General features: G+C 44.0%; 1 protein-coding gene across 1 annotated transcript in view; it reads left to right on the forward strand.

Annotated features, from left to right (window-relative positions):
• The window catches only part of MYRIP (myosin VIIA and Rab interacting protein), a 1,654,117-nt gene that overhangs the window by 1,333,078 nt on the left and 296,003 nt on the right, over positions 1–25,036 (forward strand). The window contains exon 10 of the mRNA XM_086941723.1: positions 13,862–14,511. Coding sequence (XP_086797849.1) covers positions 13,862–14,511 — 650 coding nt within the window. The remainder of the gene's footprint in view (positions 1–13,861; positions 14,512–25,036) is intronic.

Raw genomic sequence — 25,036 nt, forward strand, 5'->3', positions numbered from 1 at the left:
CCTTGGTTCTTCTCCTTGGCAAAGGTTTGTCTTGTGTTCCCAGAAGTGATCTAAAGTCCTGGGGCCTGGGCCCCATTATTTATACAGCAAAATCCTATGTCCTCTGAAGGCAGGGGGTCCTGTACCTAGTCCAAACCAGTTCTGTGCAGTTCTGGGGCCCTTTGTTTACATGACTCCTTCTTTCCTTTGGCAGGGTGGGCCAGGGTCATCAGACACACCACAGGCGGTGGAAGCATTGTCGAAGGCAGGCAAAGCCCTATTCAGAACCAGGTGCTACTATTCCCAACCATCTACATGCAGATAGGTCTATTTAGCCTTGTGCTGACTCACCCTGTCTCCTGGAGCCACCCAGCCCCTGTCACTCACAAAACCAGACATACAATACATACGCTAGCAGAGACAGTGGAGAAGGGTGGCTCACTGGTTAGAGGAGGCAGACCAGGAAGCAGAGGTCAGCCCAGGACCAGGGTTCAATTCCCGGCTCGGTGGGGTCTTGAGTCCTAAAATGTCCATGGACTCGACAATTCTCGCTCCGGTGCCTACTCGATTCACAGGTTCACACTCTGTGACTCTGGGCAATAGCTTGCTTAATCTCCACAACGACCCCTCGCGGCGGGATGCCTGGCTTTCACCTTGCGGATACCCTGCCGGGGTTATCTCACAGGGGAATACCAGGACGGGTTCCCTAAGCAAGCGCTTAGAAACCGCTTGGTGATTTGCGCTATATAAATTCCTGTACATTTACATTTACATTTACAGGCTGGATGGTCGAGTAAAAAAGTACCCACTTTCTAAAAGTGGTATTTTCAAACACACAAGGTTAAAACTAACTTTGCCAAAAGATGTATTTTATCATTCTGAGTTCAGGCATACTAAATTCGAAATTCTACCATGCTCCCTGGGTCAGTTAGGATTATAAGATATAATAATCAAACTGCCCATTCTGGCCTATGGGGACAGGTGGCCTTGCAATAGTGAAAAACAAAAATGTCTGTAATTCACTATCACAAACATCAGGACATGTCCTACTTATGTAGAAAAGGGAAGGTTTAGGGACTGGTAAGTGGGTTCACTTGCCAAGTCAACATGGCAGTCACAGACTGCACACAGGCTCTGCAATGGCAGACCTGAGTTACACTTTACAATCTGCTTCTGTGGGTGGCACAATCGTACTGCAAGCCCACCAGCAGCATTTGATTTACAGGCTCTGGGCACACGTGGTGCACTGTACTAAGGTCTGACAAGTAAATCAAATAAGCCAATCGTGGAGTCACTAATCAATACATACATTTAACTTAGAGAGCATATGTATTTTAGCACTGATCAGCAGTGGTAAAGTGCTCAGAGTCATAAAACAGCCAACAACAGTTCATAAAAAATACAAGAGGAAGACAAAAAGTTTAGAGATGACGCTGCATAAAGGGCCAAGTCCAACACAACCCCCTTCCAGCCAAAATGCAGGGTAGACCAATCACTACCTTGATGGGATTCCCTGCTTTGGGCGATAGAACATGGACCCTGGCCTTCAATAGCAGGGCCATATTCCAGTTCTACGCCATTCTGAACCCATTTGGATCCCTCTGTCCATACTCTCAGGACCCACCAAGCTAACCCATGGGGAACCCTTCTCCTCACCTGGGGACACCATCTGTGCAACACCTAACCGTAGCTTGCTCACAGGTGTGTCCCAACAGACAGACAGCAAGCCACAGTGGCCACTGACAGTGGTCAGTGAAGAGACCCAGGCCTTATATCTCTCAGGGCTCTCAAACCTCAGAGAGCGGGGGACAGTAGGCCCAGGTGCTTGGCGACCTTTGTCCACTCTCCCTCCTCTCAGGTCAGGTATGACATCCTTGCAATGACCTACCAACCCCGGGCCTGTACCCGGTGGTTGGACAGGGGACTGGGGTGGGCTTTCCCATACCCAGTCCTCATCCTCCTCATGGCTCTCTACCCTCCCACCTGGAGTGGTACCCCATTCCAGACTTGTCAGGGCATCTGTAGCTCACCAGTTCAGGGGTAATATCCTGCAACCTGGATCCCAGCCTAGGGTCTGTACCCTTAGACTGGGCAGAGGTCAGGGGTGAGGCTGTCCCCTCCCCGCCCCCCTTACTGAGAAACCTGCACCCTCCCACCTGGAGAGGTGCCCCCGAAGGCAAACAGCTAGGGACACTGATTACAATAGTCCTTCCCTCCAGGTCAGGCAACACCTGAACCTGGCTTCCCAACCCAGGGACCAACCCCTGTGGCTGAACACTTGCCTGGCAAACCAGGACTTCCTGGGGAGTACATATTCCTTCCCCGAGGGTGACACATAACTCTTGTGCTGTGGGACAGACTGCCTGGCGCAGATCTCCTGTCTCCTGTCCATCTGACAGTGTGTGAAGATCCCCCAGGACTGAAGTGGTATCACCATGGTCACTCCTTGGGGACTCAGCCCTTCTGGCTGGCACCTGACCCACTGGTTCTCCCACTGGTGACTTTTTCCCCCTCTCACCCCTCAATCTGGACTTCTGCACCCTCCACTTAGGACTGGCAATGCCAGACACCAGAACTTATGGAAGTTTGATTACTAACACTCCCAGTTCACCATACACTAGGGGATCCCCCTCAACGGGTGGTCCATCAGGACAGACTAGGTTCCCTACCTGGTGTTCCCTTAAGGAATCATACAGGCCCTGAGACTGAGGTTCGGCACTATTGGGACATATCCCAGTCTCACTCCATCTCCTTGAAGACAGGATATGAGGCCCTACACCCCTTCCACTACCACGGGACCTTGCTGGGCTACTCTGAACCACTTCCACCACTCTGGGTTGGAAGATACCTGAGCCACTCCCATTAGGATCACCCTACAATGCCTCTACAGAACCTCTGGTACTCACCCAGAGGCCTGCCTCCTGTGTAAGTTCCCTAGGATCAGAGATATCACACTCCGACAGGTGTTGACATAGGTCTGAAAAACAGGAACTTACAATATGTTCTCCCACAATTGGATCACACAGCCCCCTGCAAGGGTTAACCAAACTATCCTTCACCTCACCATCTAGTGCGTTGCACGCGTACCCCACACCACTCTCCTGAGATTGGCAAGACAGTATCTGACTGTCTCTGTCATTCAACCCACACTCTTTTTGGGCGGTCTTCACACTGACATACCAGGACTTCAACCTTGGGGGAACCCCTCTCCCTGCACCTCTCCTCTAGAGTCAGTTGGCTGTCCCTCCCACCACTAGGACCATGAATCCCTGCATCAGTTTCCCCATTTACCTCTGAGACACTGCGCACTATTGGAGCTACCTCATGTGCTTGAACCTCCTGGTGTAGGTTAACACCCTCCTTTAAGTCAGGCGCCACATCTCTAGGTGTGTGTACTACTCCCTCAGCACTAGAAAATTGGATTTTGCTGCCACCATCTGAACTGTATTCCACCTCCAACTCAGCAAAGCTCACTTCTTGAGCTACCCAAATTTCTTCTTCTTGGCCTTAGGCCTTTTTGGCCTCATCAAGCTTTCTCAGCTCCTCATCAATCTCTCTCCGCCTCTGGTCACAAGCCAGAAACCAGGCATATTTTTCAGTTTTTTCCTCACTTTTATAAAACTCCGCCTCTTTAGACTCAACTGGTAGTGTTGGAAACTGAACAAAAATTAATTTCGCTTTCAGGGGATAAAATAGTTCCAAATATTTTCTGTAGTTTTGTTTTTCAAAACTGAAGGCCGAATTCAGAGTTCAGGGAATGCTGTGTGCTCATTGTTTTTATTAAGAGTTATTCTCGTTGACTGGAGAGAACATTATTTCAGACAGACCCGCAAAAAATTGGTCTACAACCTCAGGTGAAAGTTCGACCAAGTTCGAAAATACTGCAACTGTGCAGTTCTCTGCATGATTTATTATTATTATAGAATTTTATAAAGCGCATGGTTATGTGCCCCGGCGTGTCCCCACACTGAGAGCGAAGTATGGAGTATTCAGATCAAGAGGTTACAGCAGTGCTAGGTGGAAGAGGTAGGTTTTTAGGGCTCTTCGGAACTTGGCCTCAGAAGGTTTGAGGCGAAGTTCTGTTGGAAGCAGATTCCAGTTCTTGGCTGCGAGGAGCCTGAAAGATCTGCCCCCCATGCGAGCTTTACGAATTTTGGGGACAACTGCCAGACCGGTGCCAGAGGATCTAAGCATCTGCTCTGGTCTGTAGGGGGAAATGAGGCTATTTAGGGGGGCGGGCGCCCTGCCTCCAAAGATGCGATGACACATGCATAGTGCTTTGAAGGTAATCCTTTCTCTGATCGGAAGCCAGTGAAGGGACTTCAGAGCAGCTTTAGAGGGCGTTCTCCTAGGAAGCCTCAGCACCAGCCGGGCTGTGGCATTTTGAAGTACCTGGAGACGGTTGAGGCTTCTAGCTGTTATACCGAGATATAGAAGGTTAGCGTAATCGAGCCTGGATGTGACCAAGGCATGCACAAGGGTCTGCCTGGCACCAACAGGAAGTAGGTCCAGGACCTTACGTAAGCTCTTGAGTATACCGAAGCACATTCCGACCACCCGATTAACCTGGGGAGCAAATGACAAATCGGAGTCAAATAATACCCTGAGATTTTTGGCCTGTTGACAAGGCACTGGAGTAGAGCCCAGGCAGTCTGGCCACCATGCCGAGGACCACACAGTCGGACCACCTCCCACCACGAGCACTTCAGTTTTGGACCCATTCAGCTTCAGGCAGTTGTTAGACATCCAGGAAGCAAGCTCCTGCATGCAAGCACTGAAGCTGGATGCCGCAACTTCAGGTGCCCGTGACAGTGAGATGACCAGCTGTGTGTCATCGGCATATGACACTAGTTGGATACCATGACTTTCCACAATGGTGGCTTCAGGGAAAGCATATAGGTTGAACAAGGTAGGGCTCAGGGCAGAGCCCTGAGGGACCCCTTGATCAAGGTTGAACACACGGGAGTAGTGTTCTCCCTGGCTAACCTGAAAGCCCCTATCAGTGAGGAAAGATTGGATCCATCTCAGCGCTGCCCCATTTACTCCGCCTTTGTTAAGACACTGTAGCAAGGTGAAGTGTGCCTCAGTGTCAAAGGCGGCACTCAGGTCTCCTATCCTACCTGAAAAGTAATTAGTTTTGGCACGCCTGATCAAGCTATGATATTCTCTGCGTTTGCCTATATATATCAGTTTTGCTTGATCAAGGTAGGCCACCCTCCACTGTCTTTCTAGTTGTTTACATTCTGCTTTAGCTAGGGAAGTTCTTCGCTAAACCAGGGGGCGGATTTACGGGGTCTACTCCAGGGTTTTTTGTGACAAAGATGGGCTGTGTCATCCAAAGCATTAGTAATGCAACCATCTAATCTATCTGATGCAGTAACAGCATCCTCACCTCCTGGTCTGCCGCCTTTGGTTAGAGCAGTATCAAACTTAGCTTTGGAAAACGCAGTCCATTTGCGACTCAAGTATTTAGTATTAGAGCGCTTTTGGGTATTACTAGCAGGGATAGTTATTATAAAAGGTACTAAGAATTGGTCTGACCAGGGGACAGGGACGGAGGACTTAACTTCTATATCTTCCCAGTTCGCAAAGATGGGATCCAACAAGTGGCCTTTTTGGTAGGTCGGGGCCTTAGATCTAATATATAGTTGGAGGGACTTTAGTTGCTGATAAAAGTCAGTAGCTCCTTTGTCTGATAGATCGTCCAGATGGATGTTCAAGTCACCTAAGAGCATAAACTTGTCCCTACGCAGAGCGGCTTCCGTTATGCCTTCGGTAAGGCTGGTGGTGAAATGGGTAGAGGGACCAGGATCGCGATAAATCAAGAAGCCCTTCAGCGTGTTCCCTGCGTTAACCTTAATGGAAAAGGCTCCTGCCTCACTATCAGCGATAGCGAGAGGTTCAAGTTGACAACACAGTGGCTGTTTAGATATTGCTATCATCGATGTTTGGATCAGCAATGCTCACAGAAGGCTGTACCTGTTTGGTGCTGCTTTCCTCTTGTTCTTCACCGCCACCTAATCGTAGTGGTGAAGTCTCAACGAATGCCGTCATCAGAATCGGTAACCGCTGGGGACAACACGATGCATGAGTCGATGCAGGACCTAGCAAAGTATCGATATCCATTGGTACTGCTGATTGTAGTGTAAGACAGACGTCCAACACGCATTCTTCTCCGCATAGCAGACATCGAAGCACAGGTATGATGCATTTTTGCCAGATCGGTCTGAATGAAAGAAACCAGGTTGTACTCAGATCTCTTAGCCGGGCCAATCCGAGGACCTTAGTGATACGGTCTCGGTATCGTATTGCTAGGATCGTTTCTTCCATCGTTGCTAGAGTCTTGTCTGTGGATCGGCTTGCCATATAGCAAAAATAAAATTCCTGCCTCGAGTCCCAAGATTAAGGGTAGGCCGCTGAAAACAGAATGGACAAAATTCGGGAAGATGCCCAGAACTGTTTCAAAGGGTGCTAACAGTCCCGAAAAAATTGTCTTAAATACATGTGCGATGCCACTGGTATCAGACATGTTTAAGATTTGGCTTAATATTTCTACGAAATGCACGGGGCAGTTTGTCGATAAAAGGGAATGTATCTCTGCTGATGTCCTTGCCACTTGCAGATCATACATTTCTTTTGATGACGTTAAAGGCACAGTTGCCTGTAAAAGAATAGACTTCATTCTGCTTAAAGTATCAATTCGAATAGAAGAGATATTCAACCAAGGCCATAACGCAGCCCCCATATCTGGATTGCTGTGTGGAGACAATACTTGCATACAGCAAACGGCCCTGGAAGTTACAGTTGTCAGATAGGCTTTTCCTGGCAGCATGCCACAACAGCTGTGGTCACTTATTAAAACGTAACTGCCGTTAGAAAGTGGTCTAAAAAATGGCTCTATCCGTTTTGCAGGCATGCCATGCAGGTGACATGAAAGGTTATTTGAAGACCCTTCGCAGGCTCCATGCAAATTAATACCTTGACACAGAATTGTACCGCTTAGTGATTTTTTACAATTTTTACCACTAAGAAATACCTCCTTTTTACCTTCACTATAACATTTGTCTGTATAAGGTAAATCCTAAGTTGATTTGATGTATTCTTTACCCAACCTTTCCTACTGGCCTGCTGGTATATACTCTTGACAGTATTTAAACTGGAAAGTTGTTATCGGAATTGTAATCGTTCCATGTATTATCCATTCAATGACAGGTCTCTCTGAAATTGTCAATGATAATCTCTCGAGTTTTTCAATGCTCAGAATCGTATAGTCTGCTCCTTTTTGTGCCAAACTGATTTGTTTATCAGTAAGGTTAAAGATACCGAATAATGACGTAGTGTTGATTAAACGCCATGGTACGTAGCCTGAACGCAGATTTTGCAACGTTCAACCAAGCTGTACAATAGAACGTAATTGAGACTGACCATGTTGTAACATTAGTAAGTCCTGCTCTATTATATCAAAAGCAGATGATACAATGCTGTCCAGTGACTATATTCTGGAGGACAGAGTCGTTAACCCATTGTCCACAACAGAAAGTGATTTTTCCAAATTTATACAATTTCTCGTATTTTTTCTGCTGTTTCAATTTGCATTACTTTCCAAGCTTCGTTGTACGCAGCGTACATACCGGCCGCTATGAAACGTTTTTGACGTTGTTTGCGTGGTTCCATTAAGAAATCACGCAAGTCAGCACCGTCTTTAAGTAAAGTGAAGTGTTGCTTAATTTCAGCCAGTGTGGATTTCTCTAGCCACTCAAGGCATAGTTTCCCTACACTGTATGTTGTAACTATTCATGGATGTTGTCTCTGGGAGTATCTAGGGTCTGGTCTGGTCATTTTGAACCCCTGTGTTTTGTTCAGGAATCTATCTTGACAGTTATTCGTGTCTGTTGGCCAGATCAACCACTTTTTCCAATCAGGGCATGTCCTACCTCTTACATACAATGCACCCTGCCCTTGGGCCTCCCTTAGGGGTGCCTGATATGTAGAAAAGGGAATGTGTAGGGACTGGTAAGTGGGTGCACTTGCTAATTCAACATGGCAGTCACAGACTGCACACAGGCTCTGCAATGGCAGGCCTGGGTTACACTTTACAAGCTGCTTCTGTGCGTGGCACAATCAGTGCTGCTATCTCACAAGCAGCATTTGATTTACAGGCCCTGGGCACAACTGGTGCACTATACTAAGGTCTGACAAGTAAATCAAATAAGCCAATCACGAAGTCACTAATCAATACATAGATTTAACATAGAGAGCATATGCACTTTGGCGCTGATCAGCAGTGGTAAAGTGCCCAGAGCCCTAAAACAGCCAACAACAGGTCAGAAAAAATACAGGAGGAAGGCAAAAAGTTCAGGGATGACCCTGCAAAAAGGGTCAAGTCCAACACTTGGGTATTTTGAAAGGCTCAGTAAATGTGAATGAATTAGAAATCGGATGCTAAAATTAAGTTGGTATCCATAGTTTGATTTGTGCAAACCATGCAAGTACTGCAAAAAAAAGTCTAGTATGGGTAAATGGTGGTCTCTACTGAAGCACCAACAAAACTAGACATAGTGGTATGCAAGAGTCTAGCATATCGCTTCTCCTTTTGGAACTGAATCATGATTTTGAAACACACCAACTTTCCCATTAAAATTACAATTTTTATGTTTTTACATTTTTGATCATGAAATAAAATAATTCACCTATTTGTTTGATATATACATATTTCTTAATTTATGCATATTGTTTTGAGGTTCAAATAATAGGAATTGCTTAGGCCGGAGTTCCTGCCCTCCAGTATTGATTCAGTGTGGGCCCAGAGAAGTGAAAATGATAAGAACCGCTGTGCTTAAGTTTTTAATTGAAAAATTATGTAATCCCTTCGCTGCGGCGGCTATTCCGCCGCAGCGCTAAGGGGGCGGGGGGGCTGCGCGGCGCGCCCATGCTGGTGACGGAACCGCTCCGTCACCAGCCGCGGTCGCGCTGTGCTCATGACGGAATGGACCGCTCAGCGCAGGCGTGGAATCCGCGCTGCGCAGGCGTGCCGAGCGGGCCGTGACAAAACCGCTCCGTCATCAGCACAGCGCGACTGCGGCTGATGATGGAGCGGTTCCGTCACCAGCAGGTGAGGGGTTAAAGAGTGCAACTGACTTATCTCAACAATGAGTTTTAGATATGGCACATTTTTCAGGCCCCATAACACAGATTGCCCCTTTATTTGAATTAGGTATGAAATAACCTTGAATCTAAATCTATTCAGCTACTCGTGAAACATTTGGCATGCTTGATTATTTATTGATTAAATGAGGAGAAAAACCTAAATGTGAACACACCACATAATCAAATCCGTCTTTATCAAATCACTCTCTATGGTTCCCATGGCTCGTGTTCGCAAGGCAACGGGCTTGTGCCTTGGTGCTCACTTTGCATTTAGGGCCAGAAGTATTGCAGGACAGGGCATAGAACAAAGTCATTGAATACTATTTAGAAAACTGATGCACAGCATTAAATGGCAGCACAGAGTGGGAAAACTTTATACTGGAGGGCGTGCCCGACAAGACTATATATCACTAAATATGATCTAGAAAGAGATCGAAATGCCATAGAGGCTAACCTAACAAGAGCAAGATGTGCTGGGGAAATGAAGAGCCCAAAAAATGAAATCAAGGTCAGGCAAGGCATGTACTGGCTAATTTACTAACACCACCTACAGCATAAGTCATACAGGAAGGAAGAGAAAAGGAGCAGGATACTGGCATGGCGGGAAACAGCCTTTACAACAAGGTTTTTTATCCTTGTTTTTCCTTCACCACGCATTTCTTTGCACACATTTTTTCAGCGAATATGCATTACAACGCATGCCAATACCACGTCTTTATGGTAAGTTGGGGGAGTGGGAGGTATCCCCCACAAATACATTGTTTTTAAATATAAAAACAATCCGTGGTATTGGCATGTGTTTTAACCCCTTCACTGCGGCGGCTATTCTGCCGCAGTGCTAAGGGGGTGGAGGGGCCGTGCGGCGGTCCCATGCTCGTGACGGAACTGCTCCGTCGCGGCACGCGGGTGAGCTGTGCTTGTAACGGAACGGTTCCGTCACGGCCCCGCCCGTGCTAGAGAACGTTAGCGCAGGTACGGAATTCGCGCCGCGCAGGCGCGGCGAGAGGGCCGTGACGGAACCGTTCCGTCACCAGCACAGCCCACCCGAGGCTCGAGATGGAACGGTTCTGTCACGAGCATGGGAGGGGTTAACTGCATATTCAGGGTAAAAACATGCGCTCTAAAAATGTGTGTCAAAGTCATGCGAAGTAATTGCCTGCGTTGTACTATCGTACAGCCTGGCATGGCTGGTAAAGAGTGAACACCCACACTATGATGCTGGGCTTGAGAGGACAAAACGACACCCCAATAGTCCTGTGACTAAGCCTAGAAATCCTATACGAATAACCACAGACTATAGATAAGGGAGATACATTCAGGGCCGGACTGGCCGTAGCGGGCACCGGGTAATCCCCCGGTCCCGGTGTGCCGCACGGGTGGGGTCCCGTTTTGGGCCACAGAATTAAGGTAAACAGATTAATAGAGCTGAAAAAGGGTGAAGATCCGGAAAGAAATGGCATACCGACGCACTAGAGTAGCCATAACTTGTATTTTCCCGCAACCATTTTGAACTGTAACTAATAACACGGTTTCTGCATAAATCCCTCCAAAACTGCAAAATGTGTTGAGGTAATGCCGGGTAAGTAAACTCCTGAAAGTTTTCCCTGTCACCCCGTATAAACTACTGACATAAATATTTGAAGATATGTGGTATGCACTACAACTTGCAGTGCTTATATTAGGAGTGGCCAAAATCACACCATTTTTTCCCAGTCAAAAAGGTGCATCATTTTCGCAACAATTACACAGTGAGGGAGAGGATCAGCTGGGTGTCGTCGGCATAGTAGACTATGTTTAGTCTATCGTTTCTGATGATGACTGCTAGCAGGGTCATGTAAATGTTGAAGAGGTTGGGGTTCTGGGAGGATTCCTGAGACACTCCGCAGCTGATTTCTATGGGTTTTAAGTTGAACTGTGGCAGTTTGACTCTCTGTGTTCGGCCCGTGAGGAAGGAGTGGATACATTTTTGCGCTTTGTCGCAGGATGCCGGCTTAGTGGAGTCTGGCACAGAGGGTGTAGTGGGAGACTGTGTTGAATATGGCTGAGAGGTCCAGTAGGATGAGGGTAGTGGTTTTGCCACAGTCAAGGAGGGTGCAGATGTCGTCTGTAGCAGCAAGGAAAGCGGTCTTGGTGCTGTGGTTGCTTCTGAAGCCGAAATTGGAGAGGGCCTCGAAGTGGTTCATTTCGATGTCTTTTGGATGATCCTCTAAAGTTTCGGTTTAATAATCAGTGCCATGTGCCAGTGGTACCATCCCTGTGATCCCAGAAGCATCATAAACTAGGAATTGAGAATATTGGAAAACTGCATTATAGATCCATAAGAGTGTGTGAACATATTAGAGAAGTGCTATGGGCATTCAGACAAGGATCTGAGGTAATACTGAGGTAATACTCTTATCCGTAGATGTTTTCATTTATTTCCCTCCCATGTGTAATAAATGTTTCAATTCTCCACTGACGATTTGCCCTCTTTCTATATAAGGACCATCACCAACTGCTAAATTGCCCATGGTAATGTAACAGCTTAACCTTATCTCTCCTTTGAGTCTTACTATGTTTGTATTTGCGGCCTGAGTGTTGAACTCTTAAGGAATTTTTTAAAAGAGTATAAAAATGCAATGCAGAATGTGTCACACAATTTTGCACTTATACTTGATATCCAACAATCAATGCATCCTCGCATTTACATATTTCTAATGACACATAACACCAGAAACAAGGACTCACACAGCAGTAAAGTATTGAACAATATTCTCTAGAAATTCGGTCATCCTATCTTTTCTACCTAAAATAAAATCCACATGGTAGATATATAAACTAATTCATTTATAAACACGAGTTCAAATATACAAAGTCAAAGTATCCTACAAAACAATGTCAGCACCCACATCAACTTCCACACCCTGAAAAGACATCTGCGCTCCACAAACCTCCTGCTCGTCCATGTTCCCTGAATTCGAAGACCCACAGGTCACAGATTTTCTTACCTTTCTCCTTAAGCCTAGAACGACCTCCTACCCCAAATTAGATCTTCCACCTACCTTTAGAATTTCTCAAGAAACTTAATACCTGACTTTTCCATTAGCCATTGCCAGGGCAGCTCCCCACATCATAGGCGCCAGGATACACCCCAGCTATATGAGCACCTACAAATCTTCATAACATAACAATATTCTTACTCAAATGCCAGGAATATCAACCCAAAGAAGCCCACCGAAAGGGCCAATATCTGTCAATATTTATACTCATCATGCTGTTTCAATTTGCCGGGTCCACCAAGAACTACCTTGCCTCAAAGTGTGCTTTAAACTAACATTTGTTATCGGAGGTCGCTCAATTTCATGAAGATTCTTACCAGTAACGTGGCTCCATCATGTCTGCTGAGAAGGCCTCCTCTTATGCTAATTCCGAAACTATAGTATTAGGCTGTTTTATGTGTGTCACACACAAGTAATCATAGTAATCCTGTTCACCTTTTCATTCTTATTTTCAGTTAGACCCACTAGTCAACATAACATACTCTCTAAACTCAAATGAGACCTCTCTCATAATTAATCTTTCAACGCCCACTGGAATTTTTTTTGACACCCCTATACAATCTCAAAAGTCGGCCTTTCTTGTATTTGTGGAATCCTGCTGCACCCCCAATAGTTACTTGCCACTACACAAATTATATTAGTTATCTATACTATTGTGCCCTTACTGGAATCACTGCCACCAAAGCACTCACCCCTTCCTTTTACTGTAGGTGCTTAACTATTTTATTTTATGGAGCTTTATATAGGGCGAACTTGACCCGAAGGTATCGGGTATCAGAGCGCTTTACAGAGCACCAGTTGCGTTACATGAGGACACATTCATGTTTTGTTAGGCACAGGGAAATTAAGTGATTTGCCCAGAATCCCAGGATGTTGCGCGTCCCTGCTGAGACTCGAACCAGGGGCATCATTTATGAGAAATGACACATCGCTGTGTGAAAGCAGCGATGCGTCACTTCTCAGTGCGCACTCCTTGCGACATTCCTGATGCGTCATATTTAATGTATGACGCATCATGTCGCAAGGAGTTACAGATACGTTAGTATTTCTGACGTATTTGTAAGCGCAAAAGTGACGCATTGCTGGAGTGTGTCACAAAAGTGACGCAACTCCAACAATGCGTCCTTTCACATGGGGCAAGCCCCATGTGAAAGGGCCTGCGTCAGTCTTACGCCTGCTGTGAGGCAGGCGCAAGATTTTGACGCAACGGCGTCCTAAAAGTGACACAGGGAAATCTCATAGATTTCACTGCGTCACTTCTACGACCCTTCCTTGCGTCAATACGCCCCCTTGCATACATTATACCTGGCGAAGGTATAATGTGGCGCAGGGGTTTACAAAGTGACGCATCTACCTAGATGCGTCACTTTGTAAATATGGCGCAACAAGGCGCATTTTTTACGCCACTGGTGCGTCACAAAAAGTGACGCACCGGCGGCGTAAAAGTGATGCACAGCCTCATAAATGAAGCCCCAGGTTCCCAGATTTGAAGTTGACCGCCCTAGCCGTTAGGCCAACCCCTCTCCCCGACTATTAATGCTATATGGTGTAGGTGCCTATATTTTCAATGTGCATGTGTATTTTATTTGTGGTTTCGTGAGAATTGTGTAAACAAGTGGATGATCTCGGTCATCAAGATTTCACTATTGTAATAATGTAAATGTAATGCAATATTTTTGCTTCTCCTTTTCAAATAGGCCCCTCTCCCGTTTTACAGAGCTCTGATGGGAATTGGGTGGCGCTTCAGAACGCTCCTCAGCCCCGCCCTCGGATGCTGGCCAAACCCAAGACTCAAGTGTTCAAATCCCTGGAGAAAGAGTCTCGAGTGACATCTGCCTATGATGAGATGGGCTCGGACAGCGAAGAGGAAGTCGATTGGGATATGGCTTTGAACGAGTTGCAACGCAGACCGAGGCACTTGTCGGAGGATTCTTGTTACACCGATTCTCAGTACAATACTGAATGGGCGTACGGCAACGACCACTACCGTCCTGTGACCTCCCCATCCTCAGGGCTGTACACCAACACAGAGACTGTTTATTCCGACTCTGAAACTTCATCTGTAAACTCTGCCAAGGATATCGGAGGATCGGCTAAGTTTCTTTGGCCAAAAAGAAAAACACCACTACATCAAATAGAAAGAGGACATATCTTTGGGAAAATGGACATAAACTTTAATCCACAGGCTACCAGTCTAGAATATTCTGATAGCAGCGGGACAGAAGATGTCCATTATGACACGGAAAAGCGGTCAAGAAGGTGGAGGAGGGGCACGACAGGCTCGGAGGCGAGTTGTGAAGAAGGCAGTCCCGTGAAGTCCATCAAGCCGAATTTGAGCATTAATCAGGTATTTTAATCATACTATGCATGGCTTCAATAGAAAAAAAGTAGATACTGCTGGGAATGTTTGAACAGTTGTATAATTCACCCTCATGGCCTCTTACCATATGGTACCAGTACTTTGAAACTACTACCCCAATTACAACTACAGCAACAAGGAAGGTTTTCAAATTTGAATAACCATTACTTTGAACCAGACTAATTTATAGGTATTTAAGATATTTAACTGAACTAAACTTAATCGTAATTGTTTCAGATACCTAAATCATATTACATGTAATTTCCTTTATTTACTTAACCTAAACTGGATGCCATCTCAGAAGGGCTATAAGGCTACTAGAACATTCCATCCAGTGAGGTTAGAATGTTTTAAAATAAAAAAAGGAGAAACAAAAAGACAAACATTGGAATGTTGGAGCAGAAGGCTTCTTTAGTCCCTTGCGTGCGTTCGTCGGACAATGGCCGTCGCGGGCACTACCTCGGTAGTGCTGCGCACGTCCGTTGGCCGACGCGGCACCGCCTGCGCAATCGAACCCCTGAACTGCGGCAGAATCGCCGCTGCAGTAAACGGGTTAAAGTTCAAAACTGAAAACAACGCGAAGATGGAAAATGTGTATGGTCAGTACAAGGTGAGTAAAGCATTTTAAGACCGGGATAATTTCAGCACTTTCCTCGTAAACACAGGGGCAGTTAAGCAGGTGTGGAAAAGAATTGGAGAGAGACTACGGGGCTTGAAAACTGCTGTACCAGCAACTTTTATTCAATCCACTCACTACTTTATTACTAAATGTGAATGTATATGTGCCAACAATCCGGGTTTAGGCAAGAGACTCAAGATTTTTTGACCAAAATGTCATATTATATTTTCCCTCTAAAGCTTCTTCCACTCAATACAACTTTATATGAACATGCAGTTCTCCTGATTTCGGTCTCCAATCTCATTGGGAGATGTTCCCAAATGTTGTTATGTACAACAATTGCACACACATGTTTATTAGTGTATATACATGTAAAATTGCGTTCAGCTGCTTGTTAATGGTTAGTAATATTTGGGAGTACTGCTGGGTTTTTTGAGACTTGGTTAAATCTGAACCTCCTACTTATGGTAGTCTACTGGAGGTGAGGGGTACTTTACAGTGGAATTAGGATACTGGTGAAAGATGGACATTTTTGGGCCCTTCTTTGGTAGTACTCCATGGGGCAGATTTACACAAAAATATAGCTCAGCGAAGCAACCAACGTTGGTGCGCTGCATTGTGTCTAGCACAGGTTTTGTTCAGGAAGGTTCCAAAATACAGTGTTTAAACTACCTTCAAAACTTTTCCTACTTTATGTGCATGCTGTACAATTGAAAAGAAAGGGAAAAGAAATGTATTTTTCCCCAATAGCCGCTATGTCAAAAGGGCACCCTTTTTTATTCAAATCCCGGTCTATGTTTTTAATAGATGGGGTTTTGCATTTTAAACCATAGATAGTTGCATGGAATAACCACGTACCACCCATGGAACGCCCCTTGACGCAAAGTAATGTGAAGCGGTGCTAGGTGCTCCTTTTTGATGCTTTCATTGCTTTCAGGTGACTTACCAGCGGTAAACATATTTTGCACTGGAAAGTAAATTTGAAGTTAGCATTATGCCCTGATTTGTGTCATTTTTGTCACACAAACTCGGCGCAAAATGTTAGTAAATATACCCCTGTCTGTCTGAAGTAGAATGGAACCATGCACTCGAGAAATCTGACAATATTTTCAATATCTGAACACATTATGGCCCCCTTCAAGTATATACCTCTAAAATTTGGAGTTAGGGTTGTGGCATGAACGATTTCTGCAGAACTGAACCTCAAAATTGCATGCATGTTATTCATGTTTTTGAATTGTCTAGCCTCTCTTGCTTTCTGCTTTTTTATTTTAATACTCCCTTCTATTTTTAAATATTTTCTCCAAAAGAAGCGAACTATTTTAATGTTCATAACCGATTGCTTCAGTACTTTGTGTTTTTGGGACGCCACCAACCACTCTAAAAAAGTGTTTGAAACTCCTTCGTTGTGCAAGTAGAGCTAGCGCTCAGCAGGCATTGATGAAAGATGCTATTCATAGGTATCCGGCGGGGATTGATTCAAGGTGGACATTTTTGTGCATCTGTTTAATGCGTGCTTTGACTGCAGAAGCTGAATTCGTCTTCGCTGTCCATGGTTTGTCAAGGTTCCCCTCTAGCGGTGTACAACAAAACTGTTTCTATGAGAATTCACTTGCTGTGCGACACAGAAATACATTAAATGGTCGAATATGTCAGGGATGGCACTTTTATTTAAACATGGATTTTATTTAAGCATGGATTTTTTTTAGCATCGTGTCCCTTTCATTGCATTTTATTGTGGCTGTAATGAACTTTATTGTGAGCAGAACACATGCACTCGCTTATGTAGTTGTATTGTAAAGATATAATCAAGAGATCTCCAGGTCGGTGGTGATTGCTTGTGTAAGGTACTAACACACGACGCTTTATAAAACCTTAAAGTAATCAAAAAAACATACTTCTTAAAAATACGAAACTTTTCTCCAGTTTTCTTATCCGACTTGAAAATTAGACGCTGCTGTTTGCTGAACACTTTTCATAATGTAGCATGCAAAGAAGAGATTCCTCATTCGGCACAGAGACCCACTCTGCACTGGATTTCAGAATACCGACTGACAAAATTCTGTTTTCTGACAAAACGGTATAACCTTTTCTCCATAACCTTGCCAGTATCCAATGATGCATCAGCCACGTTTATTGTGGTGGAAATGCATGCAGACATCAGAAGCAAAAAAATCTGGGAGGGCGCATCGGTTTTTTATTGTCGCGTAACTAGGGGTTTTACGAAAGTTATGCGAAGGGTTGTGGTAAAACAAAATGTATTATGACAAAAAACATGGAACCAAGGAGACACAGGTTGAGGTTGGTCAGTTAGTTAGATTCAAGACCTCAAAGAAGGTTGGAAAACTTCAACCACGATTTTCAGATCCCAGAACAATCACCAAAGTAATGCGCATACAGTTATGTTGGATGACGTTAGCATTCATCATTTGAGTAAGATTGCCTTGGCCAGATGTTTTGAGTCAGGAAACAAATTCAAGGAGGGAGATGGGGGTGATTGTGCTGGTTATTATGCTTACTACTGGTGGTTGAGTCCTGTTACTTCTTCTGAGTCGATTTCTGTTCAACCAACTGTTGTTCATTCTCATGATAATGTTCTATGTGATGATAATGTTCCAGAGGTGGCAGGTAATGTGGATTTGGGTCTTGAGGTTAATTCAGATCCAGGTCCACATGAATCTGTTCTTGTGAGCTCTTCGAATGACGCCAGTATGGAACAACAGATTTACACCAAGAGTGGAAGGAAGGTAATTGCACCTACATTTTTAGAAGACTATGCTTGTAAGTAAAGCTCTTTAGTTTAATTTTAGTAGTTCGCCATATTGTCCTCTTCTTTTATTTTTTTTATCAAGAAGGGAGATGTGTGGCAACGTAGCAGTAAGGTTAGTAGTATGGGTAGAATGTAAAAAGTAGAATGTAGAATGTTAGAGTTTCTTGGTATGTATTGAGTGTACTGTAGAATGCTGGTCAGACCTGAGTTGTATCTCAAGCTCGCAGCACCCTTAATTCTTACCAGCTACAACTTATTTTAACAAAGAAGATCCTGAACTTAATCCTGTGCGAGGAAGTTACTACAAGGGTCTGTCTGCCTGAAAACAGGAACTTCAACACTACTTTTCATCTCGAGGACCCACTTCCGCCATCACCACCAAGGAGATGGGGAGAGGGAACAGGCAACTTGATTACCCTTTAAGTTATATGTGGTGTATGTACTTTCAGTTGCAATCAGATAAGCAATGTTAGCATGTTGGGTGGAAGAAAAGTGGACCTTGAGTTAGGCTTGAAGAGGTCATATGATCTAGGCGGTCTTTCAGTATGTTTCTTTATGTTTGGTGAACTGCCAGTCTGTACAAACAAGCATTTGAAATGCAATAGGTGTCGCATTAGGAATGTTTGCGCTATTGGTATTGTAAATGACATTTTTTTAATTTATTTATTTTTTTATTTTTATTTTTATTTTTTTTATTTTTTTTTTGTCCTCATATCCACCATGGTTTTTGAAAGCCATTTAGAATAAGCATTAGACGAGTTTACACAGTATAGTAACTGGAAGGAATCATTTCGTTCGAGAGGAGAGCCACAGATCCCGCAACTGTCTCAGCTTGAAATTTTTTAATTTATGTGTTGGTCTTGAAAATAGCAAAATTAATAGCTTTGTCATTTACAATGCCAATAGTTTTAACTTTCGCAAATGTGACACCTATAGCATTTGTAATGCAATTTGTGTTGTATTTACATCTTAGATGTATTGCTATTACAAATATCAATGACTTTAAATTTTTTTAAATATTTAATACTTAAATAAAAGTTATTGTAAATTATAATGGCTATAGCTTAAACTTTTGTAAATAACTTTTGTGAAGATTATGTTCAGTGTATTTTATTGTGACGAAAATCCAAGAACAGCAGTGAAATATTATATCTTTTTGTGACATTTGTAATAAAGCTGAAACATTGATAGAACATATTTGAACCAGTTGTTGAATGGTTGCACAGATTGATGCTGTGGTGGCGCTGAGTGATGTTGTGGTGACGACGAGTGATGCTGTGGTGGCGACGAGTGATGCTGTGGCATTCAGTGATGCTGTGGTCGGGCATAGTGATGTTGTGGTGCCCTTGAGTGATAGATAGATAGAGGGAGGGCGATAGATAGAGGGAGGGAGTGAGGGGGATAGAGGGAGGGAGTGAGGGGGATAGATAGATAGATAGATAGATAGATAGATAGATAGATAGATAGATAGATAGATAGATAGATAGATAGATAGATAGAGAGGGCGATAGATAGATAGATAGATAGATAGATAGATAGATAGATAGATAGAGGGCGACAGATAGATAGAGTAAGGGTGATAGACAGAGTGAGGGCGATAGACAGAGTGAGGGTGATAGAATGAGGGCGATAGACAGAGTGAGGGCGATAAAAAGAGTGAGGGCAATAGATAGAGTGAGGGCGATTTTAGACATTTTGAACACCTTTGAAAACAATAGCAGCTGTTGATGTTTTCAGTAAGGAATATTGCAGTGGTTTGGCACTTCATCACTTTGTGAGCTGCATTATTTTACATATAAAAAAACTCTGCTCACCAGTAAATCCTAAGCATAACTTTCACAAGCCACTGTATCCGTTCCTGCAGATAAAGTGAACCCAGTGCATGTGAGAGATCCTGCGATGTGACTACCTGATGAGAAGCGGGCAGGGCATATTCAAGGCTTGACTAACATGTTAGAAACCCCCTGTCCCCAAAGAGCACGCGCTGATTGCCCGGTGACTAGGAATTGCGGAAACCAACCCTGCCTCGTAAGGTCAGTGCTTTACAGCAAATGCACATCAAGGCTGTTGAGTCATGACCCGCTGCTTGGAGACAATAAAACTGCAAAGGATTTACAGCTGTAGGTTCTCCTGCCACTGGCCTGATACAATAAACCACGAGCCCTTCTCCAGCTTCTTATCTGTGTTTTCACACAGGCATGCAAAGATGTGCGTAGTCAGCATGCGCAAGTTCTGTGTGAGAGCTGATGTGCCGAAGCCACTTGCTTTCACTTTCAGGCTTTAGGATTTGTTGCCAAGTGCTGAAATAAGCAAAGGCTGAGACACACTTTCACCATGCATTCTGTAATCATCATCGTAGGTGACAGTAAAGCTCCGTAAGAGTGAGCAGGGGCAGACTAGCTATTGAGGCAATTCGAAATTCTGGTGGCCTTATCACAAAAAATAAATACTGAAAGGAGTAAGTTGCAATGAAAATAAAGGCGCGCCACGGCAATAATATGTAGACAGCGTGTGAGTGTGATTAGGTATGAGTGGAAATCAGCGAGGGAAGGAGTGTTCCTTAGTGTGACTGTGTGCATTAGAACGAGAGTCTCAGTGAGCGTATGTAACAGTGAGAGCGAGTGAAAGTGATTATTGAGTAAGACAGTGAATGAGAAGGGTTGCGGGAGCAAGAGTGAGTAAAAGGGTGAGTATGACTGAAGAAGTGTGACTTAGAATGAGTGAGGGAGATGAGCATGAGTGTGTGTACGTTTGTGAGTGGGAGTGTGTAAGTAGGTTTATATGATAAGTGGCCATGAGTATGAGTGAGAGGAGGAGTGTGAATGTGAGCAAGTTAGAATGAGTAAGTGTGAGTGAGTGAGAGTGTGTGTTATGCCTGAGAGTCTGCCACTGGCATTGGCATACTCAAGGGAATACTTGATTCTTAGGCACCCCAGCAATATGCTGGACCTGGCATGCTACAGTCGATTCTTGGCTTAATGGAAGATACCCATAGTAATATGTTGTCCTTGGCATACAGAAGACGATTCTTGGAATATGGGGGCACCACTGGTTGCAATGTCAAACCAGAGTTTATACTCAACTTACAGGGGGGCCACATAGAAATTTGGAGAAAAAAATGGGGTCCCCTCCTGGGAAGCTTCGTAGGCCTGGCACATCTTGAAAGTACTGGGATATTTAATGAGTGCCTATTCAGAGCTTTAAGCAAATGTATGTGAAAATTACGCTATAAAATGCTGTTTTTGACGCCATTTTCTTTCAAATGTTCTCAGGGGGAGAGAGTCATCCTCCTGCCGCCAGCAAGTCAAGCTCATTGGAAGTTATTAGGCTCCAGGTGACGCAGTTTGTAATTGGGAGCAGGCTGGTATTGTGACAAAGGGTTCAGCTGGTGTGAAATGTCCAGAGTCTCTAAGCTGTTATATGATACAGTGAGAATGAAGGACTCATTGGGATGCAAATGACTCAAATATACTTACGTAGGTTTCTGTAAAGTCTACCAATCATGCTTTGTGTGAAAGGTGACGTATATTGCGCGTTCGTAAAGTTCTTTTGCAACACATTTTTGAAGGACGGCAATTTACCCTTGTGTCTGTGGAGGACATTACAGCACCGTTCCATAGCTGCCTCTGTGAAAATCCTCCTCTGCTGATAATGTGCCATTTTCTAGACGGTAAGCGTAGGTTTAAAGGGAAGCTATTGACTTGCAGCTGCATCTCCCTTCTGAAATATTAATAGACGCTTTCCATAAACCTGCAGAATGAGCCAGAATCCCATCAGTTTAAATCCTAGCAGTCTGAGGACGACTACTCTCCACGGTCGCTCGGAATCCGAGCGAGCAGAAGTTTTTCGGATGTGGCGGGGACGGGGGAGTGCATTCCTTTGAAGTCTGAAGCGGGGCTGGGGAGCGGATTCCTTTGAAGTCTGATGCCGAGGCCGATGGTGTGCGATGTGGCTGGCGATGTGCACGTGCCTGGCTCACATGAACTGTACCCAATCCGCAGTTAGGGTAGACTTTTGAAAGCCTTACTATAATCTCGACAAACAAGCATTGCTTAAGCAATGCTGTAGTCGAGACCTAAAAAGAGACAGAGGACTGCATCGCTTAAGAAGCAAGCTTTTGTGGCGCATGTATGTTTTTGCATCGCCTATTATTTCGCCATTCATCAGTAGTGTTCTTGTAGAATATTTGCTGGTCTCCTTTGAGTTGCGGGTCTTGAAATGTCTAATATGTGTCACTTTGATGAAGGGATGCACACCTTTTTATTCCCATTTCTTTTTATCTCCACTTTTATCTTTCCTTTGTAAACAATTGCGTGCAGATCGGTTTTTAGGCGTACCCCACTGCCATTAGTCAAAAATGAACTTGTATGAAATGGGACTACATCTAGCCCCAAAGAACCGGTCGCACAGCTTCATGCCGCCCCTGGCGTGCATGTTTTCACCAAAACTTTTTTTCTTTTTATTTTTGATATGCCAACTTTTATCCAATATTTTAACTTCTCTTGAAACATTTTGCTCTCATTTTAATCCAAATCCACAAACCGGATCAATGCAAGTTTTCAATTTTCATCCATTCAAACTGTGCCAATCCAGGCCTCTTGTAAGAATATGAAAGATGCAAAATTCATCGCAAGCAGTCTTTATTTCATGTAAAAAAAAAACAATGCATTTCGGGCATCTTGGTGCCCTTCTTCGTGGGTTACTACAATAAATAATAACAGAATAATTATTCTACTTGAATACATATCTGATTGCAACAACGTTTCTTAACGTTTCATATTTTTCGACATTGCAGGTCCGCACATTACATTTCATCTTTCCCTTCTCACTATATGCTTAATACAATGCACGCTTGTCCCTCCAATTTCTTCCTTTCTGGCCTTACCCCTCTGTCCTAATTCAATTATAGACGCTTTCCAGATAGTCCCAGTCTCCCTCCCTCCCTTCACCGCCAACGTCCTCAAACCCTTCATTACACATTCAAAAATCCCAAGGTAAAGCATCTCCATTCGAAATTAATGGCTATTCAAAACAAATGCTGAAGTTTATACTAACGTGTGTCCTACGTTCTGTTTACACTGCTCTCATACCACTTAAACTTCTGCATCCCACTACCTCTCCCCCGTACTTTTCATTTTCAATCAATTCATGTTCAGCAACCCACTTCCCTGCATACCTGCTATGCTAGTTGTTAAAAACCCTTCTTCCTCGCCATCGTCCTCGAACAGTAATCTTCTACCTGTTCCCTCCTACTTATTTAAAACTCTCTACCAGTGCGTTCTCCCTCCTAATTGGCTAAGACTCTGATGTTTCCCGCCCTTGCGTGCCTTCTTTTTGCGAAACTACATTTCCCGACATGCATGACTGTGATCCGTCAATTCATTACTGTGTGTCATTATTAAAAATGCCGCTATCTTAAATATGTCCATCCGTGAATTGCTCTGTGCAACATCTCTACCACTTGCGGTGAACTCCGGTTCTCTGTCGACTTTTGTGGATTCCAAAATCTCCTTTCATTTACTTTCTGTATGCTTGTTTATCCAACGGGTGCACTCCCTGGGTAGGGCTATAGTTATGAATTTCACATTGATGAAGGGATGCACACCTTTTTATTCCCATTTCTTTTTATCTCCACTTTTATCTTTCCTTTGTAAACAATTGCGTGCAGATCGGTTTTTAGGCGTACCCCACTGCCATTAGTCAAAAATGAACTTGTATGAAATGGGACTACATCTGCAGTAATGTGCGGACATGCAATGTCGAAAAATATGAAACGTTAACTACTTGCCTGTGTTCAATTAAACCCTTTTGGATTCTGTATTGGGCATGGGAACCAACACTTTTTGGGCAGGACGGTCTGCAGACCGATTTCCAGGCGTTCCAGGCTTGCTCTGGGTAAACTCCACCATTTGCCCTCTCACCCATCACCAGAAAGTCTGGTCATCCAAACCTCCTCCTCCAAGCAGAATCTAAATGCCTTCCAAATAGTACCTTCTAAGGGGACGTTGAAAAAACTTGGATTAGCAATGGGCTGTTAGGTTTTGCTTCTGGCAGCCTGGTAATCTTCAGTGCTAATGCCACCTCTTTGGTTACAATGTTCATGCTTTGTGGGAAGTAGCAAACCGTACAGTAAAGAGCCTTACAGACCATATGAAGACAAGCATTTGCATTGCATTAGGTCTCTCATTTGCAAGAGTTAGAGCTGCTGGCATTGTAAATGACAATGGGCCTTATTTATGAAGGCCTTGCGCCGCAGGTGCGTCACTTTTAACATGGGAAAAAGTGACGCACCGGTGGCGCAAGGCTTTCATAAATGAGGCCCAATGTCTTTTACCTATGTGTTTGGTTGGAACTGTTGTGGATGTCTGTGGTTTGATGAGGAATTATGTGGGTTGTATTGGAATTATTAGTTGTGATATGATGTGTAAATTTGTGGTATGTTTTGGAGTTATGAGGTGTGTTGTGGAATTGTGTTGTGTATCTGAAATATGGGGCTTTGTCAAGAATTATGTGGTGGGTTTTGTAAATGTGTAGAGTTGAATTGTGTGGCGTTGAGCGAAACTATGCTTATTGTAATTATGTGTTATGGTGTGGAGTTCATTTATGTGGATTGCAGTTATGTGGCATTGAGTGCATCTTGTGGATATTTGTGTTGTATTGAGTGTAATTATGTGTAATGTAATTATCTTGAGCTGAGTGGTATTATGTGGAGTTTAATTATGTTGTGTTGTGCAGATCTATGTGGCATTGAATTGTGTTGTGTGGAATTATGTGGCATGGTTTGTAGTGGTACTATGTGGCATGGTGTGGAGGAGTATTTTATGGTGTGGAATTATGTGGCATGATGCAAAGTAGATTTTCGTTTTGTGGAGTGTAATTATGTGGTTTGGAATTGAGTGGATATATGTGCAGTGTAAATATGCTGTGTGAAATGTAGGTTATAGTGTAATTATATGTAGTGAAATTAAATGGATTTGTTGCCAGGTGATGAGTCTGAATTAAGACTGACTCAGTCTTGCATCTTTCCTAAGGTCATAAACTAAGTACCATAAATTGGGTAACTCGCAAATTCTTTACAGCACTTAGAAACAGCAGAACAGCGGCATGACATGCTCGAAAGTAAT

The sequence above is a fragment of the Lissotriton vulgaris genome, chromosome 10, assembly GCF_964263255.1.
Source record: "Lissotriton vulgaris chromosome 10, aLisVul1.2, whole genome shotgun sequence".
NCBI lineage: Eukaryota > Metazoa > Chordata > Amphibia > Caudata > Salamandridae > Lissotriton > Lissotriton vulgaris.